We start from the raw sequence: 17,519 nt of genomic DNA on the forward strand, positions 1-17,519 counted from the left end.
GATGAAAGTGGGTGCTCATCCGCGATCGATTAAAAGTTGGCAAATTTTCACAGCGCAGCAGGCACGCGCTTCGTCAGTCCGAAGAAATTGTACAATTTCAAGTGTTAAATTGATTTGATTCCAGCTGAAACTGTGCAAATTCTGCTCTGGATCACAGGTGAGTCACGGGGAGTGTGTTCGATTGTGCGGAACGGTGTTATCAGGGGCGTAAATGGGCTGTGAAAAAATGCAACAGTGTGACTCAACGCGAGAAGAAAACGTAGAAAAAGAGCAAGAAGCAAGGAAAACGTAGCCGCGCGATGAAATGCGATGTGTTTTGTAAAAGTACGCACGGCTCAGGCGGATTCATCGAATAAGATGGATGATTCGATGTTTTCTGTACGTCCAACTACGGCTCATTGTGTTTGATGTAGTTTCCAGTGTTCGTAGATGTGTGTGTGTTCTACTGTTAATTGTTCTGCATTATTCCGGCGTGTAGTGGTCGATGTGAAGTCGAACTTTAGCTAATCAGCCTTTTGTAAGCGTTTTGTTATATAGGTTGCTGGCCATAGAGTTGGTTAGATATTAGTTTCCTGTTCAACTGTGCGTTCAAGATCACTCGATTAGGCGGAGGCATGGTCAATGTATCCGTGAATATAGTGACAAACAGCGGTTAGCCAACGATTTCACTGTTTTGCGAAACTAGTGCTCGTTTTCAAGTGCTTTCCGTACGGTTAAAGCACACGGTGCGTTTTCGAAGTGTTGTAATATTGAGTTTTGTTCCGCGACCCCCCCCCCTCCATAACAATGTTGCCGTAATGTCTGTTGCAATTGTTACAATATGCCTTCTTTTTCCATTCACAGTGGTCGCAAGTACGGCAGGAAGCAACGGACGTTCGTCCAGCGCTTGGTGTGCAGCGTCAGGAGACAGCGGCTGGCTGTACGGTGGCGGTAGAGAGTAGGCGGGAAAGGGTAGAACGCCCAGCCCGCTTTCCGAAGGCGGCTCAATACCGTCCCAATTCAACCGCGCATCTGTCCCATCTGTCGTGACCCGGTGCAGCCCAAGGGCACCTCCTGCGCAGTGATGGACCAGGCGGCGGCGAATGCCGAGGGCCGGGCGAAGCAGATCGAGAAAGAATACCTGTCCAGTCTGGCCGACCTGAACGTCAACAGCAAACCGCTGATAAACATGCTGACGATACTGGCCGAGGAAAACCTCGAGTATGCCCAAATCATCGTGCACGCGGTGGAAAAGCACCTGGCAAAGGTTAAACAATTTATGTCGATACTTATACATTCTACTACCTACAGCTAAATATCCATTAAGAGGCCAACGGTTCACGGGGGAACCATTTCGGTGGATCGTTTTCGGTAGTGAATCTAGCAAAAGTACCTGTAACCAGTGTAAAATTAAAATCATAAAAAAGTTGCAAGATGCAAGTGGCCAACAGTTTCAGATAGAACGTTTGTGAAATATGTCGTAATGTGAGGGAACTATAATGCCTGTGAAATGATCTGTGATATTTCTTGTGATGATAGAATTTTAATCTCAAACAAGGACAAATATGCTGCCTTTCCTCATTCTATGTTCATTGTTCATATGTTCATCTCTGCATCCAATTGTTGTGATGTTACTGTCCGTCTCTGTGAATTCCACCCCACTAAGAGAAGTGTTTACACAAGATGTACGCGTTCGAAATGTATATATTGTAAACAGTTAGGGCAAAGATGTTTCTTTCCCGCCCACTTTGCGGCCCCACATTATCATAAGCGCGTTGCGTAGCAACATAGAATCCTTGTCCACAATATGGCACCCCATTCACACTACATGTTTCACTTACGTTTTGATCTGATGTCTAGAGCGCCATTTTTGACTTTATTCCACACATCCTGTAAATTAGAAAATCGTAGTACTTTCGTATCGAATGTTGCAATTTACCCGTATGGAAATCAGTTATAAACGCCAACAGTGTCTTCGCTTTGGCAGTTGAGTAAATCATTTAGTACGCAAAAGTAATGGAATAATACGAACCAGTCTCGCTGGGGTACTACCAAGTAATTTTAATTTTGAGCATAGCTGAAAGCAATTTTTAACATAATTCATAAATACGTACACATCCAATGCAACAACAAGCGTACGAAGAAAGACTGATGGTAAAATAATGTCCGATAAAATACTACCGCATTCAATGGGCTCCGTAATCGAAATAAACCAAAAGATAATCTTAGTTTGTTACAAAAAAAATCCATTTTGCAAAAAAAGATGTATTTAGTCCTCACTGTGCTTTCAAACTGCCCGAACCAAGTATATTAAAGATGGAACTGTTGCAATCTGGAGCTAAGGAATAATTCTATCAACTCGATCTATCTAAACTGCAACAATTATGCCCAGTAGAGTAACTGATCACACTCTTTGAAATTAATACCTAAAACACAAGCAGGACAGAAAAAAATCACGAGGACAGGTTGCAGTGCCTAAAGTACCAAAGAGCAGCAGTACATAACCAACAACTATTGACCAATAAATCATTCTGAAGCGAAATATCTTTTAATTCCCTGCGATCTGAAGTAACGAAAAGTGATTTACTGGAGTTGATCAGTTTTATTTTGTTTTATTATTTTCATTAAGTTTAATTTGGATTGTGCCTTGTTGGACTTTGTTGGGCAGTTAGTGGAATGTGTTGTTATTCCTTTGATAGAAAAGTGCAAAATCGCTCGCTGTACACACATGGCAGATAGGATTGTGATGCAGTGTAGTTATTATTTAAACTTTGAGTTTGTTTTTACGATAACTATATGATGATAAATGACTGCAAATGGTCCTTTGGTGTAATATGAATCTACAGTTAATTTACGTAAAATATTTGTCTAAAGTGTGTTTGCTTATTTTCATAATTTATTTCAACCCAAATATCCTTTAACAGCAGACAGTAGTACTACGAGTAAAAATCTTAAACATTATTTAATAATGTCGAAAAGACTTGTAACAATACAATTGATCTGTTTAAAACAATATCTGTCATGTGCATGCTGCTAGATGGTTTGCACTAAATTAAGGAATATAATGAGCAATTTAATGTAGTTATTATTTTTCGCGAAGACAACTTTTTTCAGTTACGATCTTTTTCCATTTTCTTGTATCGTGTGCAAAACGATACATTTTTTTGTCAAATCAATTCTGAAGCTGCAACTTTTATGTATTATTTTCAAAATTGGTTGCAAAGATTTCATCTCTTTCGATGAAAACTTGCTCTTTTTTGTGTTATCCTGTTGGATAAGTTGTAAACAAACGTTCCACTATTTTTTTTCTATTTGAGACGATTGAAAGTTTCAAGTTGCTCTTTAAATATCATCCATTACATCATCAGCCACACGTTTTGTCGATAGTCTGTTGTAAGAGAAGAGAAGAGTGAAGAGTGTCTCCAGAATGCAGTCATCACATTTTCTGTTATAACGTACATTGATTTTAATATAGGTTGCACCAGATGTAAAACTGCCAATACTTTACCTCGTTGATTCAATTGTTAAGAATGTGGGCAAACAGTATCAGACGCTCTTCAGTCAGGTCATAGTGAATATGTTCTGCGGAGTGTTTCAAACGGTATGTAAACAGTGAAAATCACATGTCTCCACGTAATAGTGTACTGCGCGCCATTATTAATCGACGAGTTCAATTGTGATTACTTTCAGGTCAATGAAAAGATTCGTGAGAAAATGTTTAGCTTGCGACAGACGTGGAACGATGTGTTTCAACAGTCCAAGCTGTACACGCTGGATGTAAAGATCAACTCGATCGATCCAGGATGGCCAATCACTGCACAATTGAAATCAAAAACACCAACCGCAATTCACGTCAATCCTATGTTTCTCAAAGCAAATGTATGTACTCTCTAATGCGCGTAGTGTAGTAGTGTACGGGAAACGATTTGGATTACTCATTTCCTTTCACCTTTATTTGTTCCAGGGACCTGAGCCAACGATCGCGATGCAGCAACAATTGAGGGATAAGCAGCGTGAGTTGCTCGAGCTGCAGGCGCGAAAGCTGGAGCTGGAGCTTCTCACCACCAAGAAGCGAATCATGGAACAGGAGAAACAGTTGAGCATCCAAACGGAGAGTGTAGCAAAAGAGGTAAGATCTTTATGCATTTCATGTATTTGAACAAATGCAATATTAAAATGGTTGTTCGTCCCATGTATAGCCTTCGCTGGAACTGGTCAAATCGTTAGATGGAGCGGGAGGTCATCTACCAGTTATTCCTACCATTCCACCCCCGGGCGTGATGCCGAAGAGCCGTATTGCTCCCGTTACCATGGGCATGGTAAACATGGTCAAGACACGCGATCCTCGGTTGGCGAAGCAACAGGCCGCCGCTCAGTTGGGAGGACCTCCGTCAACCGTGACAGCCGGCATCAATAATCACAACGCGGCGTTGGGTGCAATGGCGATTCCTCCGCCCGCTATGGCTTCTGGCTTGATGGAAGCTTCACATCACGGTGCGACCTCGGCGAAACAATCTTCCGCTCTTGCAAGGGACAATTTCGGTGCAAAAAATCGCCGACCCGAGGCTAGTGGTGTAGAAAGCACCAGATCGGAATCGTCTACGCAAGGTGAAGGAGGTAGCAGCAGCAGTGCACGTGGCAAGAAACATACGCCATCTTCCACAGCCAGCATTAGTTCTGCTTCTTCGCACAGATCGCGGCACGATAACGATGCAAAGGTGCGAAAGGACCGCAAAGAACACTCTTCATCCTCATCGTCTACAAGCAGTAGTAGATCGTCGACCAAAGGCGGTAGCAAGACGGGCTCTTCCGCACGGTCCGGCAGCAACAGCGGGTCCGACAAGCGGAAACAACGCACCCAAAGTAACAGCGACGGTGGGTCGCCCCATGGTCGCAAATCACCTCACTCGCCTGGAAAGAAGAAATCTTCATCTTCGGAGAAATCTTCGTCCTCTGGTCATTCGCAAAACGACAACAGCCCAAAAGCAGCCGGGAAGTCGCGATCGGAAAGCAAAAGCTCTTCGGAATTGCATGCCCTCAGTGGCAAACAACCATCGGCTCAACTAGCGCGAAACAACAATGTCGAAAGCAAAAAGCATCAGCATCCTGCCGGCGAGGCAGCAGCCCTCGAAGGCCGGGACGTTGACTTGCGCTACGGCGTTCCTCAGAAACGGATCAAGATCGATGAGCCGGTGGCCGACGGTCTTTCGGTGGCGAAGGAGGCAGACGAAATGGTTGTGACGATGGTGGGGCAAAAATCGTCGGAAGTACAAAGTAAGAGCGACATTCATATTTTCCTATTATTTAGCAGCACCCCAACCGGTATGAGTGTGTTGATGTTCGATAAACTATACAGCTCGTTGCAAACAGTAGTTGCTCTGTTCGGGAGTGCAATGCGCGAAAGGTCAGGGGAGGGATAAAGGTAGATTGTGGAACGACACAAGTGTGTCGCGAGGCAGTGCAAAAACCGTTTTACTTGCGCAGTAGAGCAGCAAACATTCGCGCAGAGGGGTACACAGTAATCCGCATAGTGTAAGAAGTGCTCGCAGAGTTGTATGATGAGCTCGCTGGCAGGTAGCACTGTCGCTGGAGAAACTCGTGACTGATGGATTCTTTCTGGCGATAGCGGTACCTATTAAAAAAAGATAAAAAAACAGCAACTCCAGAAATAGACAATATCAAACGGAAATGAACAGTTGGTTGCGAAATAAAAACGATGATGGCACCGAATCCCTTCAGCATAAGGGATACAGGATTCTTCCGCTCCGGTATTTGTCGATGTCGTTTTAGAGATTCAAGTTTAGTTCTCATCGTTGCACCTTTACTGTAATTTTCGTCATTGATCTGCTTTTCTTGCAAGTTTGCTCTGTTTCCGTAATTGTGCCGGTTTCCATAATCAGTAGGTAGATGCTCTGTTTTCGTGGATTTTCGTGGACAGTAGTGGACGTCAGTGGAATTTGCAGTGTTAAGTCTCATTGAACGTTTCAATAAAACCCGAAAACATTTTATTGCAGAAAGAAAAGGAGAGCTAACGCTGTAAACAAAAAAAAGAATTCGGGGTGGCCTGTCCCATTTGTCAGTAGCACTGCGCGAGGCGAGTCTATACTTAATTATGCAATTAATTACAGATAATAGTGCAACAGACGACGAAGAAGCTCTTTCGGCCATGATTGCTAAAGATATCGATTTACGAGCAATTCCTCTGCAGTTGCTAACGCCAAAACTAGTGCCGGAGCTGGAGAGTTCTCTAGGCGGAAGCAAGGGCGACGCGTCCGGTTCGAGATCGTCGAAGATGGAATCTCCGTCCAAGCGGTCTGAAGAACTGGATGATGGAGATGAATTCTCAAGCGGAAAGAAGCGAAGCAGTCCCATCAACTCGGACGAACCGAACGCTAAGAAGAGCAAGGCAGAAATGATAGATGCGTAAGTATAGCTAAGCAGTGTACATTATTAAACATTATGTTCCGATACATTTTTCATCATTTTCTCATCCATTTAGATTGTTCGGCAATGAAGATGTCGATCTTCGACAGTTGCCGATCGGAGGCACTCTATTGATGGGTGATGACGCACGAGATGTAGATTTTCCAAAGGTAAGGACACCAGTTGGGTGGAGTTTGAGCGACAAATGGACCGTTTAAATGATTGGTTTACAACATTCCCTTCGCAATATAGATGGAAAACGCTGTCAACATGCCTAGATCTCCCCTTTCGGAGAAAACCAACAGCAATCACGGTGCAAAAGGACTTGAAAAGGACAAGCTTGGCAGACCTCTGTTGTACAATAAATTGCCAGGTATGTATCACCGTCTTGTAGAGTGCTGTTGTAGGTTTTGGTGCATAAAGGTTGGCAATAAATAATAAAAACTCTCCTACAGATGATCCTATCGAGCGACGACGATCCATCGTCTCCCTTACCAAACCAGGGGACATCGATCATCGGTTTCCGCAGCAGAGCCTTCATCATCACGACGCGGCAGATGAGGACGACAATTCGATGGACAGTATGAACGCCAACATTAAAACCATCATCGCGCAGGCTCAGGATCAGATGGAAAAGGGAGAAATTACACCCGAGCAGTATAACATCCTGATGAAGCAGGTGATTCAGCTGAACGAGACGCAAAAGATTCGCCAGGCGCAGCGCATCGAGCACGTGAAGCGGCAGGATCAGTCGGTGATTCGGATCGACGATAATGGGTCGATGAGCGGCGAGGACGATGTGATCGTAACGTCCGTGACCCCGGCGACGCCCGGCCTGTCGGCGATGCGGCTAAACGATCCGAAGGATAGCAGCTCCGGCATCGTAAATGATTTCCGAGGTAAAATACATCCGATTGACGGAAAGCCTCCACTAGTCAAGCCCTTCGAAGGAGCACCGTTCGCCGGTATCGGTATTCCGCCCACGTCCGTTCCTCCCCCAGATATCCGTGCCCAGCGAGGTAAAGAAATGGTTTTACCCTCTTCTAAAACAATTTTTCTTACCTGTAAACTCTTCTTTTCCTTCAACAGATCCACGAAGAATACGTGAATCGAAATGGAATCGGGTAGAGCCTGGTCCAGGCCCTGCTTGGGCCAACCGTCCCGTTGGTCCGATCGTTGGTGGACCGATGGTGGTGGCACCTCCGCTAGGCGGTGGAATTCGCCCCGGACTGGCGGTACCAAGCCCGTGGGAGCAGGCACCGTTCCCAGTAATGGCGGACGGTATGTCCCGATTCCCGGCCCCACCTGGTCCACTTCCGCTGGGCGTGCTCGGAGGCTTGGCTCCCAACATGCTGAATCCGGCCCTGCCCAAGCTGAACGACAGCGTGCGTACGATCAATATCGATGGCATCCAGCGGGAGATTCGGTTCTACGAGGAAATAGCCGTCATCTTCATGAACTGGGACGAGCCGAAGGAGATCGGATTCCAGAAGGGTGCGCGCATGGTGGTGGTCGATGATAGGGAAACGTTCGAGCTGGGTTTTAACGAGCCCTACAAATCGGTCAGCATTGAGAATAAAGTCTATCAGATGCGTTTGGGGGCGCCGACGAGGGAGCTTTACATCGATGACTCCTGGTATGAGTGCTACTTCGGCGACCAGCCCACGACGATCATGCTGGACGGCAAGCCGAGAGTGTTCAAAATCGCGGGCCCGGCGCCGCAGGTGAAGATCGGTGACAGTCGCAAGGATCTTGTCGCCGGCAAAATTAACATGATCGTCGACGCGAAGTACATGATACCGGTGTTTCTCGACTGCAAACCGCAAGTGTTCGAGGTGTACGGCGTGATGCATCGGCTACAGTTTGCGGACTTTCTGCTGACGGTGCTGATCGACGAGCAGCCCTTCCCGGTCGACTACGGCGGGCTGCCGATGGTGGTGCGATCGCGTGACCGCGATTACTACATCCGGTTCACCGCGCTGCCGAACCTGGTGGTGCCGGGGCGGGTCTACATCCGTGACATGATACGCACGCCCCTGTACCGGGACCTGCGCACTCCACCGAAAGATCCTAGCGCGCTCGAGCCACCGGTACCACTTAATCCACCTTTCGCACCTCCCACCACTGCACCGCCCGCACTGCCCGGAGCGGCCGGTTTGGGTTTCGGAGGAATCAATACGCTGCCGCCGGGCGCAATCGGCCCTCAGCATCCGGGACTGGCGGGCGCGAACGCAACCTCCACCGGGCTCGATTACCTCACCAATCTGATGCCCTCGATGGCCATGCAAACGGGGGCGGCGGCGGGCAAAAATGGTCCCGGCTATAGGATAGAAGCGGACGAGAAGGCAGCCGCCGCTGCAGGAGTGGGAGCTTCGGCCGCGGCCGGCTCTGCGCCAGGCTCTGCGCAACAGCCAAACGCGTCCGCCGCCGTCGGGGGACTGCTGGCGAACATCAATGTGGAAGAATTGTACAAAAAGATAGTTGCCGCCGGCATTATCACGAAGCTCGGGGCTGGCACATCATCCTCGCCGACACCGCCCCAGGCTGCGGGTGGCGAGGCGGGTGCCGGTACGACCGCTGGCGGCAAGGACGGGAAAGAGGACGCTAGCAAATCCAAAGACAAGGATAAAGCACCCATTCCAGAGATTGAGCCAGTGCTGCTGGACAAGCCGGAAACGATCAAGAAGCGCCAAGCGGCCGTCGTACACCAGCTGTTCTCGGGCATGCAGTGCAGCAGTTGCGGCGTACGGTTCCCGCCCGAGCAGACGATGAAGTACAGCCAGCATCTCGACTGGCACTTCCGGCAGAATCGGCGCGATCGAGACTCGGCCCGGAAGGCGCACTCGCGCAAGTGGTACTACGACGTGTCGGACTGGATCCAGTACGAGGAGATCGAGGACCTGGAGGAGCGCGAGAAGAACTGGTTCGAGACGCAGCAGACCGACCAGGGCGAGCTTAAGAAGGGCGGCGCCGGCGGCGGAATGGGCCTGGGCGGCAACGACGGGGATGACTTTTCGTCGCACGACGATGCGCCGCAGCCGAGCTGCCCGGCCGGACTGGACGAGAGCGACCGGCAGTGCCACATGTGCCATGATGTGTTCGAACACTTCTACAACGAGGAAACGGAGGAGTGGCATCTGCGCAACGCGATCCTGGTCGATGGCAGCACGTACCATCCGCTGTGCTACGAGGACTACAAGGCGTCGCTGACGATGACCGAAACGACGCTGGGCAATGGGACGCTCGGTGCGTCGTTGGATGAGAGCCAGAAGACTGATGAAGCCATGGACACGAGCGGTGCGGCTGGCGAGGCTGGCGAGGATGGCGAAGCCGCTGATGGAAAAGACAAATCAAAAGCTAGCAAAAAGGGTAAGCCGACGACCGGAGAGTTGTACGGGCCGGGGAGGAGTTGTTTTGTTTACGCCGATATATGGTGCTTTTTTTACAGATAATGGAATGGAGGACGATGACGATGACGACGATGTGATCGTGTTACCTGCCGTGGAGCCCGTCGTGGAGGAAATCCTCGACGATGATGAGCAAGCGGCTGAAAAGAAGGAAGGCGATGCGGTGGCGGCCGAGCAATCATCCACGGTGGACGAAGCGAAGAGCACCGCCGGAAGTGCAAAATCGCCGCGGCCCGAGTTCCAGGAGCGTCAAATCGACGAGGACCTGTTCATACAGGAGCCCAACATTGAGGTGACGGATCTGGACACGATCGAGGACAAACCGCCGGGTGAGTCGGGCGAAGGGGCGTCCAATGGCAGCCAGGATCCGAGCTCGCTGTCGTCGTTGCTGCGCGTTAAGATCAAGCAGGAACCGAAGGAGGAGGACGATGCCGACGAGGAGGATGCACTATTCGAGGAGGTCGGCACGATCGAGTCCAGCCTGGTCGAAGTGGCGGAACGTTCTCCGGCCGCCAACAATGCTGCTGAAGAGGGTAAGTGTGGTGGTGTATGATGTGTTGTTACTTTTGGACGGAAGTTGCTTACAGGGTTTTCCAGGAGTTCTCATAGCTGTGGGACACTTTATTGACTTTTTCTTCCGTGAAATGAATTCCGTATTGTAAAGGGAATTGAACTGTATAGCACCCTTGTTGGACAAATTCAATAGGAATTTCCAAGGAGCCTGTCCAAAACCGGGTGCCATAGAGTCCAATTTCCAACGTATGAAGTTCACTTCCTATAAGAAAGAGTCTAGGAAGTGTCCCACAACTATGAGAACCCCTGGAAAACCCTGTATGTAGTTGTGTTGTCGAATGTGTTTGATTCGTGTTTGAACGTTGTCGGCGTCTCTATATAAATTGGTGTGTGCTGTATTTTTTGCAGAGCCGTACGAAGACGTTATCGCTGAAAGCATTCCATCACCATCAGAATCGTCCAACCAGATGGGCATTGTGGCGCAACCGAAGGCAACGATCGATGGCAACGTCGATCTGCAGGATGCGCCACAGTCGGCCACGGTTGTGCCGAACAAGATCAAAATCAACATCACGAAGGGTAAGGCCCAGCAGCAGCAGCAGCAGGCGGCAGCGGCATCGTCCAACAACGACGGTGAGCCTGGCGATGGTGGAAGCAACGGTGTAAATACGAATAATTTTAATGAAGATAGCCAAGGGGTCGAAGACGAGGCGAGCAATGATGGTGGCGGCGCTGGCGGCAGTTTGGAAGAGCGGGACGAGAAGAACGGTGCCGAACAGTCCAATAATAAAGAATCGTCGACCGTGGCGACGCCGCCGGTGGCGGCCGATGCGGTCGCTGAGGTCGCGTTCGAAGAAACCACTGATGTTGCGTATGAGCTGAAGGAAGGCCTACTGGGCATCGAGTTGAACAGGCAGCCACGGGTAACGAGCGGACTCGAAGCGTCCGGGCTCTGCTCGATCATGTAAATAACGGAACGCAACGCAATGTAACGCGCGCTCTCGCTCTCGCAGCATCACTCGCGATGGTGGGTCACCCCCCGAAAGGAATCGATGCATCTGAAATTGTCCCCACTTGTTTGCTGCCATTGGAGTGCCCAGATGTTCGTGTTCGGGTAATCTTTCCGGTTGCTTTGCATGTCGATCTTTTTTTTCTTTTCTTTTACCATACTCTCTCTCTCTCTCACCATCATCAACCCCTAATCGCTAACGGTTTACTAGGTTTAGTAGGATTTGTAATTTAGCATTTAGCCTTATGTGCGTTCAAGAAAAGGGATTGTGTTTGGAAAAGGTTGGGCGTAGTAGGCGGCTAACTGGAAGGCCGAAGTTGGTACACTAGTCAAGTACACACCAACTCAAAAGCGGGAATACAAACAAACAAAAAACAAAAAAAAAACATTTGATAAAATCTTAACTATTGGTGGAGCTCTGCGCGTCGTCTTGAGGGAACCGTTTTCTTTCTGATTTGTTCCAGCAGTTACAATTAAGTATTTTTTCTATATTCTCAAACCACTAACAACGCAACATGAACTCCACGGGATTGGTGGAACTTAGTTTCGTATTTGAAATGTTTAACCGCAACACACACACACACACACACACACGCACACACACATACATACACATATCGTTAGAAAGGATGGACACCGTTGCGAATGTTTGGTTGTTTTTTTTTTCTTCAGCATTTGGAATGAATTAGATTATTGTGAGCGCGCCCGCTTCACTGCACTATGATCAGCCAAACAAAAACGACTACGGAGAAGAAGAAGAAGAAGAGAGGGACAGTTTCAATATGCATCGGGGTCGGAAGGGTGGGGGTTTGTTGTTGCCTGTTTTTGTGAAACCACACACTGCGCGCGAACGACATCATCCGGACCGGATGGATGGATGGAAGGATTTATCGAAATGGAATCAATAAAGCAAGTGAATTTGCCAGTCATATGAAGAAAATGGAAAGTATTCGCTGAGAAGCGAAAAGGCTTTTTTATTATTACTATTTCCTACCAATAGCTCCTACGAACACAAGCATCACATCCGCGGTAGGACGGGTCCTCTTTGTAAAGCGTCGCCGAACACGTCGTAGTAACAATAATAATATAAGGCAGAATAGTGGACAAAAAAAGTTAATAAAATATTCGAAATTATCAACCATATAGCTATGACACTACTAGCGCACTTCTTCGCGTCGTCGATATTGTATCGGTTTTAAATGCCACTGGAACATTTCGTTTCGACCGGGCGTTTCCGGTCGTGTGTGTGTATAAGTTTGCATTATGTTTAACTCTAAACTGTGTGGTTTTTTTTAATGATTTTAATAAACAATAAAGATGCGTATGGTGTTATTAGCCAGAAGACAGAGAGAAAAGGAACAAGATTTTACAATACTGTTGTTAATATGGAAAGAAAGTGAAAGAAAAACACAATAGTTTTTGGGTTTTTTTGTTGCAGATTACAGTTTGCGCGGGACGCAATATTTTTATTCTCATTAATACTGTTCACCAGCAATCAAAGGTTGTGATAAACGAAATGAACCATTACATGAGTCTCTGTTCTGCTCCTGGGTTTGCGGTTTGTTAACTTTATGCTGTAGATAGAGACTTGTTGCGTTCCTCATGTACTATTATGCTGCTCATCCTTCCCCACAGCTCCTACCAGTTTGCGTAAGATATATAATTTAAGATCATCCCTCCCCTCACTGCTGACACCTGCGAGCGTTCACGTAAACAAACCCGAACTGATACGATAGTGTGTGTGTGTTTTGTGTTTGTATTTTCAATTAGTAACAACATTCATATCGAAAGCGATAATGAAACAAACCAAAGAGCGTGTTCGAAAGGGAAGTGTTGTAATTACAAGCAACGCCGAACGCCGCACGTGCCCACATGTGTGTGTAACGCTCGTGTAACGCGTGTCTCCGTTCTTCGCCCTATCACCTTGAGTCTACCAGCTAAAAACTCATACTCCAATATGAAGTAAAGAAATACGGACGCATCTGTACACGCGCTTACTCATTCGGGTGTGTAATAGGTTCTTCTCACCAAGTGTCTCTCTCTCTCTCTATTTTCCGCCTTTACTAACGCTATATCGGTCAGGGGGTTTACACCTCATCGTCATCATCAACCGTAGATTCAAAACGTAGCAGAACGTATTTGTGTGTTGTTTGTAACAGGAATTGAGTAAATAGTTGGGATTTTTTGTTCGTTTTGTTTTTATATATACGTAGATTAGAGATAAAGGATAAAAGTTATGATAGAGTTGAAGATGTATTTGCCTTTCCTACCTCACAATACAAGCACGTTTCTCTCCCTCCTTCACTTCCACAGTCTCTCTCGGTTTTCTTATAGATTTAAATATTATTGCAGAAGAATAGTCACACCTTCCCCTTTAGACATATCTTTACACCTGGTGGAAGCAGTCACTGGTGGAAGAAGTAGGTACTAATCATTAACCGTTGTCTACGACAACAAACGAATCCTTTTTAAAAAAATAACGCCTTTTTTGCTGAGATTATACACTCTCACATTGTTGGGGGGTGGTGGTGATTCTTCGTCACCTCGCGCTCAATTTGCCTTGCTTCTCTCTGTCCTTTCAACGCTCTTACATATCTTTAAATGCATGCTTTCCTCGCTACTCGCCTCTTGGCCTACTGCGCTGATGATCACCCATTTAATTAATATAAAATAATAATATAACCTCTCTACACACACACTCTCTCTCTCTCTCTCTGTCTCTCTCGCGATAAGTCATAACTTGCAGTCGTAACGAACAAAAGTACAAGGGCACACCGAGTATTGCCAACCCGATCGGTTCGGTTTCCTCTCATGCATCTCCAACGGAAGCAGAGAGGTAGGGAAAGAAAGAGTAATAAAGAACAGTATAATTTTGCCTAACACCTAAGGAGTGTTTTGAGTATTGCATGCGTCCATCCAGTTTGAGCGAGTCGCGCACCGCTCGACACTTTACATCTTTTGATACATGGCCAAGATGGCGGCACATATTGTCTGGGGATTCGTCTCGTCCGGGTACATCTGCATGACGGTTTGCACTTGATCTTCCGGGAAGATACTGGCCAGATGGTAGTGCAACCGACGTCGGTCCTGCTGCTGCTGCTGGTGATGTTGCTGCTGCTGCTGCTGCTGCTGCTGTTGGTGTGCCGGCGTTGGACCACCTTGACCGGGGCTTGGCGACCAGCCGAGGTTGATATGCGGTTCGGAGGATGAAGCCGGCGGTGGCCCATTGTGACCCCAGGGTCGGGTGGAATCGGGAGCCGAAGCAATGCGTGTTACGTGCTGCGTAGAGTAAAACGATTGTATTAGAATGGGAACGTTGTTACCGTGGTTGGTGGTAGCTGGCAACCTTACCTGATGTAGTTCCCACTGGGTAGGAGGAGAAGGACGGTTGCCTCCACTAAGGGAAGGTGCCAACGGCCGATGGGGTGACAGCTGCTGCTGCTGCTGAGCGGGAGCAGTTTGGGACTGTTGCTGGGAAGATTGCTGCTGCAGCCTTTGCATTTGATATATTCGAGGATCACATCCAGCAGGGTTAAGGGTGAGTTGACGTTGCAGCTTGCGGTGCAGGTTCACACTATCTACCAGCGCGCTTGGATCGTTCTGGTCCAATGAAGGCTGCACCACCGGAGGCCCGCCTGCTCCACCACCACCACCAGCGCCTCCTCCGCCTGTACCACCGGGCAGTACGGGCTGGGATGGTTGCTGGGACGGAGGCTGCTGCCGGGGCCAAAGCGGCTGGGCACCATAGCAACCGGCATGGTGATGGAGACCGTACAGTGGCGGCGCCGGTTCCTTAGATATATTTTCTATACTATGAGATTTGGGGAATATCTGCTGCACGTCCACCATACTGGCATGTTGATGAAGTTGCTGCTGCTGCTGTTGCTGCTGTTGTTGCTGTGGTGAAAGATCCCACGGATGGGGGGCTCGATTACTGGCCACTGGCACTGGCGGAGCGTGGAAAGGCAACTGTTGCGGTGGCGGGGGCGGCGGCTGTTGCTGCTGACGTACGGCCGGATGCGGCACGGGATGGGGAAGTGACAGCAGATCCGCATGCAGCACTGAGCCGTGCGCCATGCCGCCACCGTACGGGTTGTTGGCGCTTTCCGAAGGTACATTTGATCTTGTGCGACCTGAGGGACGGAAAAAGAAGTGCCATTTAAGTACATTGTTTGCAATTGTTCGCCAATGGATTGATAACAAAAAGACAAAGAATGAATGAAAAGCGCCTAACGCAACGCAATAATCAGCCGTTCGCAACGTGATCGACAATTATAATGAGCGAGAGGTACGCCTTTTTTTCATTCACCGTGCGCTTCTTCATTTCCCAATTGACGTCAAAGCTCCGAAGTCTGGTAAGCAAACAGCGCCCAACTTACATAATGCTTTCCGTTTATCATTGATTGGACTAGTCTCGTTGCTGCTATTGCTCAGCGGCACGCTGAGCGATTTTCCTTGCACTGCGCTGCGGCCACCGGGCCCGCTCCCACTGCTCGACGGGTCGTGGCCACTGCGCGCCTGAAGATGGCGCGCCGCATACTCGGACAGCCGCTCGGTGACGGATTTGTGCGGCAGGCTGCCCCGCTCCGGATGGTAGAACTTGCACTTATTCCCATAGGTGCACTTCTTGCCGTACGGACAGGGCGGCGGCGGATCGCCTTTGCGCGGCTGCACGCGCAGAAAGTTGTCCAGCGTCGGCCCGGAGCGGCCGAGCGGATCGTCTGGCGGCATGAAGCGGTCGTTCACGAACGAATACATCAGTACCCGCTCTTCCACGACCTTCTTAAACTCGGAGCTCTCCTGCACCAGGTCGCGATAGTTGTCGTTCGAGACGACAATGCCATCGTTATCGGCCGCCAGCTGTAAGAAAGAGAGGGCATTTCGCTTTAGTTCCATCCCATCCACAACTGCGCGAAGCGCTCCCTTCCCCAACCTACCTTCAAAATGTATCGATCGTCGTAGCACACCATTCGCTTGCCGCCCACTAGCCGGGAGGGCGTAAATACCAGCATGCGCTCCTTTTCCAGCTCGCTCAGTATCTCGCCATCCTTGACGGGGTTGTCCGGGCGCGAGCTTTCCTTGCGCCACTTGGGCACAAACACGGTAATGTCTTTGTGGCCCCGATTCTTGAACCAATCCACGCACAGCCGAATTCCGCGGCAGGAAAACACCTCCTTGTTGCCGTGGCTCATCGCCACATTGCTGCCGTCTATCACGATCGGGCGCAGAGATTCTTCGTTCACCAGCGACGACGGTCCGACGCCGGCCGCCCCGGACGCAGCGGTTGCCAGCTCTGGCGCCAGTCCGAGCCCGCCCGCATCGCCGTGGCCGTGACAGTCGATCGTAAACTCGTTTCCACCCTTGGCGCCGGGCTGCGAGCCCAGCTTGATCAGCTCCGCCAGCAGCTCGTTCTGGGCCGGATTGGGACCGAGCCGCTGTAGGGCCGCCTGCACCAGCTTTTCGGTGTAGCCGAGCTTGAGCGCAAACTCAACGCGCTGCTGGTAGCCCGGCGAGTGCTCCGGTCCGGCGGTGGAGATGGGCGCCGCCACTGCTGTCGGCGAGACGTCCTTGCCATGGTGCTGCTGCTGGTGCTGATGGCCGCCCACGCCGACGCTTATGTACTCGGCAAACTCTTGGCCCAGCGTATCGCTCGTCGTTCGTGACACCTGCTCGTGGGATACATCCTCCCCATCGCAATCACTGTCATAGCTGGAGTCTTCGGCCTCGTTCGTGCACAGCGAGTCAATGAATTGCTGAAACAGATCACGAAGAGAAAAGGGTGGAATTAGACATGTGGATGTATAGTTGATGGACGCTATTCTGGTAAGGAGAATCTAGGGCTTAATAACCTCTCTACGCGATCATACCGGTCTGTATAACTAAAGATATTCACAGTCCTAGCTTGAATCGAACACATCTCTCTGCCTTGTTAGAGCCAACCCAACCCTAAGCATTCAAATCCTCTGCGGAAATCCTATTTGGATTAGGCATTTGTCGCAAATACTCGGTACAGTTACTGTACGATCCCAATATCCGCGCTTAATAGCCCTTAATGTATTAAAGCAATAATTTTGACAAACAGGTCCCAGAAATTGAAGGAACTATTCCTCCTGTATGACAACCTATTTATTTTGAATGAAAAAAATGCTTCTTATACACGCAAAAATAGAGTGCATCATATGATCGTT

The 17,519-nt window shown here is 48.9% G+C and overlaps 2 protein-coding genes across 5 annotated transcripts in view; one reads left to right on the top strand and one right to left on the bottom strand.

Annotated features, from left to right (window-relative positions):
- Positions 1–13: 13 nt before the first annotated feature.
- LOC120949766 (uncharacterized) lies at positions 14–12,277 on the top strand. Its single transcript, XM_040367261.2, has 13 exons — positions 14–157; positions 844–1,246; positions 3,455–3,580; positions 3,670–3,858; positions 3,944–4,108; positions 4,179–5,253; positions 6,108–6,402; positions 6,479–6,572; positions 6,655–6,775; positions 6,858–7,421; positions 7,492–9,771; positions 9,851–10,342; positions 10,731–12,277. The coding sequence occupies exons 2-13, from the start codon at positions 1,064–1,066 to the stop codon at positions 11,288–11,290; spliced, it is 6,144 nt and encodes a 2,047-aa protein (XP_040223195.2). The 5' UTR covers positions 14–157; positions 844–1,063; the 3' UTR covers positions 11,291–12,277.
- The window catches only part of LOC120949767 (endoribonuclease ZC3H12A), a 16,751-nt gene continuing 10,725 nt past the window's right edge, over positions 11,494–17,519 (bottom strand). For all 4 annotated transcript variants that reach the window (XM_040367262.2, XM_049605107.1, XM_040367264.2 and 1 more), the window contains 4 exons: positions 16,269–17,084; positions 15,711–16,191; positions 14,683–15,464; positions 11,494–14,610 (listed from right to left, as the gene is read on the bottom strand). In XM_040367262.2, the coding sequence (XP_040223196.2) occupies positions 14,281–14,610; positions 14,683–15,464; positions 15,711–16,191; positions 16,269–17,084 (2,409 nt within the window). In that variant the 3' untranslated portion in view covers positions 11,494–14,280. The remainder of the gene's footprint in view (positions 14,611–14,682; positions 15,465–15,710; positions 16,192–16,268; positions 17,085–17,519) is intronic.

The sequence above is a fragment of the Anopheles coluzzii genome, chromosome 2 (assembly GCF_943734685.1).
Source record: "Anopheles coluzzii chromosome 2, AcolN3, whole genome shotgun sequence".
Lineage (NCBI taxonomy): Eukaryota > Metazoa > Arthropoda > Insecta > Diptera > Culicidae > Anopheles > Anopheles coluzzii.